General features: G+C 38.2%; 1 protein-coding gene across 2 annotated transcripts in view; it reads right to left on the minus strand.

Moving 5' to 3' along the window:
* The window catches only part of pdlim7 (PDZ and LIM domain 7), a 143675-nt gene extending 137889 nt beyond the window's left edge, over positions 1-5786 (minus strand). Inside the window, exon 1 of one of the 2 annotated variants that reach the window (XM_078550776.1) lies at positions 5374-5786. In XM_078550776.1, coding sequence (XP_078406902.1) covers positions 5374-5469 — 96 coding nt within the window. In that variant the 5' untranslated portion in view covers positions 5470-5786. The remainder of the gene's footprint in view (positions 1-5373) is intronic. The other variant, XM_078550777.1, reaches the window with a different exon arrangement.
* Between the last annotated feature and the right edge of the window lie 214 nt (positions 5787-6000).

The raw sequence follows: 6000 nt of genomic DNA on the forward strand, positions 1-6000 counted from the left end.
GATCAGCCAAGCGTGCTTTCAAGGACCCAGCTTCTTCACTGGACACTGGTTTGTGGCGAGATAGCTAGCAATAGAGGAGTTCAAACTCAGCAAATACCTCTTCCTATTTGATGTTGAATGAAGGCACACCAAAATTGAAGCCATTAGCAAGAATAAACTCCTCGCTTTCAGAGAGTACATGGTCAAAGAGTTTTACAACGTGTTTGGCTGTACCATTAATTGCGCTGCCAAACCTCTTCTGCTTCAGTGAGTTTATAGTGCAAGGGTGCAGTTCCCTTTGAGATTTGGTATTCTTGTGAATCTGTCCTGATAAGTACAAAACAAAAAGCTTTGACAACAAGTATCTTTTTCCAGCAATATTTCAAGAAGGCATAAACTAGTTAGCAGAACGGGCAGGTGGGTGGTAGATGCAATTTAACATAGCTAAGTATGAATTAAGGTATTTTGAAATTAAAAGCAAGGAATGTGAGTTTACTCTTAATGAAAAGTCTACAAAACATTAGAATTAAAAAAGCCTATGATCAAAATATGTAATTCCCTGAGAGTGAAAGTGAAGGTCAATAAAGCCATACAAAAGTCTAACAGTATTTTGGGTTATATTAATAGGTGCACTGAGCACAAGAGTCAAGTATTGATTAATGTATACAACACATTGGTTATTTAACAATAGGCAGTCTTGAATTTCTCTTTAAATAAAAGACATTAACGTCTTAAAGAAGATAATGCAGAGCTCCATCTTAATGTTAAAAAAGAGCGGAGTGCTAATCCGACGGTAATTGCCACTCTTTGAAAGATTCGGCCCATAGTTTCTAATCTTTGGCATTATCCAGGTGAATCGACGGTTATAAAGGCAGACATATGATGTTAGGATTATTTCCACTGGAGCAGGGAAAGCAAAGAGGAGATGTAATCAAGTTTTTTTTTAAATTATGAAGGGTTCTGATATTTGAATAGGGCAAGACTATTTCCTCTGGTTGGGAAATCAGTGACAATGAGTCATCAACTAAGGCCAGTACTAAAAGAGTGAGGAAAGGGATTAGGGAAAATGTCTTTACACAGAGTTGTTGAAATGTTTTGCCACAGGGAATGGTTGTGACAGAGACTACTGTAGCTTTTATTATTTATGATTTTAAACAGCGAAAGATATAGGGTTATGCATGGGATCAAGCATGTGGGATTCATTTTGGATTACTCTGGCAAAGAACCAGCAGAGGCACTGGGCCAAATGGCCTCCTCTGTGCTGTACACTTAAATAGTTCTAATCAACAGTAACAGCAATTAACCTGATAATTGAGATTACATATGCTAGGCTATCAAGTGTTTTACCCCAACTTCCTAAACAGCTTTTTAAATGGGGAATTTAATACATTAATGCACATAACCAATTCAGCTATGATTCACAAGAAAATGGCAATCTCTTATATTGCTAAAAACAGTAGATTGTTTTGGTAGGTTCAGCATTCAAACCTTAGTAGTTGCGAAAAAATGACACCAGGCACTCTGAGCCAGCATCATTTTAAGTACATGCAAGTGTTCTCGCTAAAATTGGGACTATAGGAGATAGTGACAACAGCATCATGCACCTCAAACGGATGGAAGATCTCATAGCTGGAATTAACTAAGAGAGTAGTGAGCAAAAGGAGCAATGATGGAGGAAATTAAGGAGAATTATCCATGCTATTACTAAACAATCTCACTGGTATTGGAAACAATTTACGGCATAAAAAATGGTACTGCAGACTTATACAGTGCTTGAAAAGAGAGACAAGGATGGCAGTGAAAAGCCGTGTTAAAATCAGCTAATTATCCCTCTGAACGTAGCAAATATGCTACATAGCACAGCTGTTATCCTGAGCTTCATTCATACTAATTCAACCATATTAGTGTTTCTGCACAGAACATGTACACAGCAATGCAAAGGTTCTACCATCCATGTTCAAAACATTCTGCAAAACTGGTCTAGAAACTTGTACAAACAAGTTGAGCTAACTTAAAATATTGCGCTGGAAAAGTTAAGGGTAGATGGCACCTGCTGTATATGCATTTAATTTCTCCTCATATGAACATGCTTTGTTGAAGTGCACTCAATTACGTTGAGTAATATGACTTCACTTGTAGAAATGGATTTGGATCAGCAAGTCAAACCCATTTAGGGGCTGGGTCATCAAATACTGTACAGTATTTGGCTGGAATTTCTCATTTTAATGCTCACGGTGGTTTAATTTGCTGAGAGGTATCACTATGTGTATTGGAGCAGGACCAAAATATTTAACAGCTGAAGTCACAATCTATGCTGGCATATACTTTTTGAACTGTAGGGATTTTAAAAAATTACTCTTCAATGTAAGGGACAGGATTTTTTTTTAAGTCTTTCAATAGACAACCCACTATTCAAAAAATCCCCAAGACAAGGTACCTTCAATTTTTGCAAAAAATTGGACAAATCTAGTCTAGCTTTGCAAAGCTTCCTTCCATGGAGATCTTAAATGTCACTAAACTTTGGCTAACCATCTTGTAATTAAAGGCATGACATAATATTGGCACCACATATTGTAATAACTAGACTTAACTACAGCACCTTCACATTATGACATAAATATTCGAGTGGGTTTCAAATTTAATTGTTTTCTTATAAAATTCCTTAATGAAATAAATTATCCTTTGCTGTAATTGGTAGCAGTAAACCTACAGTTTTTTTAAAAAAAAGATATTGCATATAGTAAATAAGCTACTGGCTCAAGTTCTGACAGAAGGTCATCAGCCTGAAACGTTAACTCGATTTCTCCCTCCACAGATGCCACCTGACCTGAGTACTTCTAGCATTATATTTTTAATTCAGATTTCCAGTATCTGCAGTATATTGCTTTTGTCTTGGCTTGACTATTGATTCAAACTGGATTGCAATGGAACTCTTAAGCTCATAATTTTTGCTTTTAAAATCTGCACTGTAGCATGTGTTAGCTCAAAGAATTACAAAGTCATACACTGTTAAGCCACTATTTTCAGACTAATCACATTAGTAATTACTGCATGGTTGTGTTAATCAAGGATAGAAATTTAAATTATGCTCTCAAACACCAAAATTAAGTCATATTAAGCTTTTTTCAATTTTTAACTTTTTGGAAGTACAAAAGAATGTAAAATTATTCTGTCTGAATAAGACCTTAGAGAAATATTTGCCAATATTCCGTAAGTGGATCCTTTTATTATTCCATGTTCACAGTTCCTGTTTAATTAAATACTTCTCTGAGGGTCTGAACACACTACAAACATGGATCAACTGGCACAAACTACCACCAAAGACAAAAAGTACTTCATTTTAGGTAAATTCCAATCACCTGGCAAAGTAGGGTGAGAGAAAGGCCATTTCTCCCATCAAGTTGGTTAGCTCAATAGATTTTATACAATTTTTGCAAGTTTGATCAAGTACATCCTCTTCCGTTGCCTCAGCAACTACCATGTTCTGGAAATAATATTTAATTTATAAAATATCTATTTAAGGGGGTGGAGGGCAGCAGGGCAATCTCAGATGAGATGAATAGGCAAGGGGGGAGACGAGGCGTGCTAAGGCAAGGAAAGAGGGGTGAGCGGGGTGAGGTGAGGCGAAGAGAGAGGAGTGCAGGACGAGCTGAGGTGAACAGGGGCAACAACTCATATTTATATAGCACTTTTAAACATTATAAAACATCCCAAGGTGTTTCACAAAAGCAATTATAAAATGAAGTATGACACCAAGCCAAATAAGGGAATATTAGGTCAGATGACCAAAAGCTTGGTCAAAGAGGAAAATTTTAAGGAGTGTCTTAAAGGGCCCTGCCAACTGAGGAGAAGGAATGGGAAAGTAGGGGCGGGATGAGCTGAGCAGGAGAGGATTGTGGTATGGTGGATGTTTTCTGGAGAAGATGTAGAGAATTTCTTTTTTGCTCCCAGTACTTTACAGAACACTGCTGTTCTAACAGTCTACCTTCTGGTTGTACAATTCAATTATAAAAATACTTTCTTGACTGGAAGATTTATAGGCTTTAATTGAAACGAAATTCCAGCACTTAAATCATTGTGATAAAATGAGTAATGGCAGCACAGTCAAAACACGGAGATGCCAAGTGCACCTCAAATTAAACAGGTTATGCAAAAGTAAGCACATAAATGAGAGCAAGTACAAATATGGAAGCGCCATAAATATGCACCCAGAAGAGCAAACCCTTTCAATAACCTGATTTCTGAGACCTATATGGAGTTGTTATTCCGCTTCTCAATGCTGAAACTCTTGCCCATATCTGGTCATGACAAAAGAATCTTCCTTGCACTTAGAAGACTGAAGATAAATCAGTAAGGAAACTTTATCCATAAACAATCAGATTTTCTTCAAGAGCATTTAAACAGGAATAAAGTAGGGCAAATAAAGTGCTTTCTTACAAACGATTCTAAAGCTAAACTCATTTTGAAATCTCGAGATTCATTCAAAAAAAAACATTTAGCTTAAATGATGCTACTTCAAAGAATGATGCATTTACTTTGCCATAATTTAAAACTATAATTTGAATAAGTTATAGAGAGGCTCAAAATGCATGAATTTTTCTGGGTAGAATTGTAACCCACAATCAGCACCCATTACAGGCATTTTAAGTAGCAATAGAAACGTTTGCTTTCGATTGGAAGATATTTGCAATTCGACCGAAATTAAACACGATTCGAGGTGATAATGACCTCATCTGGTCCGTACAAAGGAGATTTCAGGCATTTGTGTATTCTGCAAATTCTCCTCGGAGGATCGGATCAATTTACACTGCTAGTTCTCAGTACAGTTGGAAGCTTCAGCCTTTCACTAATCCCTTCACATTCCTGATATGCAACAATCACGCTGGAATGCTTTCAATACTGGGATTTTAAGATACCATTTTGTATCACACGACCACCCCGTGTTACATTAAGTAATTACTCTGGGTCCTTTCGAAGTCAGGAACGCCGCTAGTTGCTGAGTCTCGAACACAAAACGCTTGTGAGCTGATTTCACGGTCTTGCATTAAAAGCGTGAGCCCATGTGGGGTTACAGCTGAACCAGGACCCATTTAACGTCCCTGCCTTCGCTTCCGAGCATGAAGCGACTGCAGCACGTTACATTACAGGGCGCGCTTTGAAGTTATATGCAAGAATTGGAGGAGTGATTCCACACATTAAATCTTGAATTCAAAAGCATGCAGTAAATGAATCTGCCTAGCTGGTTACTCTAGGGTGGCTCGAATCTCTTGTTCTAGCAAAATGACGGTTTGCAACACAGGCTTTCCCTGATTTTACCGCTATATTTTTTTTAAAAAGAGTAAACAGGTAACAAGAGAGAAGAAATCTCCGACCACCCCGATCATTCTCGCTCACCCTGGACATGGTTAAAGGCTTGTTGAAGTCCTTTCCTCCCTGTAGTCTAAAACCCCACGGAGCCGGTCCTTCCAGGGTAACTTTGTACAACTCCATCGTCGCTGGAGGGGTTGGTGTTGGATGGGAATAGAAAGATACTTGTTTTCTTTTTGTTTGTTTGTCTAATGACCGAATGGGAAACTTTTTTTTTTGGGGAGGGTGTAGGAGGCAATTGAGGAGGGCGATCGATCCCTGTGCGAACTGAAGGAGAAAGAGGGAGGTAGATCCGTGCCGCTCTAGCCACTCACTTTATCCTACAGAGAATGACAGCTCTGCACTTCCAGGCTATATAAGGCGTGTAAAACTACACCAACAATTTCAGCACTTTTTTATGACTCACGCCAGGGAATTCAAACGCCACAGAACACGTCACACTGCCATTTCCCGTCCAGTCTTAAGAAACTGAACCCAGAGAATTAAAAAAAAAACACAGCAATACTTTAAATCGAAATCATTTGGCGTTGCTACCCAGTTTGTAGATTACTGGGATGGTTTCACGCTGCAGGGGTTAAAAAAACCTGGAAGTTCACATCTTAAAAAGCCAAATTCCGATCAAAGCCAAACTCCTAGCGCTTAAGTATAATCTGC

The sequence above is a fragment of the Cetorhinus maximus genome, chromosome 10 (genome assembly GCF_964194155.1).
Source record: "Cetorhinus maximus chromosome 10, sCetMax3.hap1.1, whole genome shotgun sequence".
NCBI lineage: Eukaryota > Metazoa > Chordata > Chondrichthyes > Lamniformes > Cetorhinidae > Cetorhinus > Cetorhinus maximus.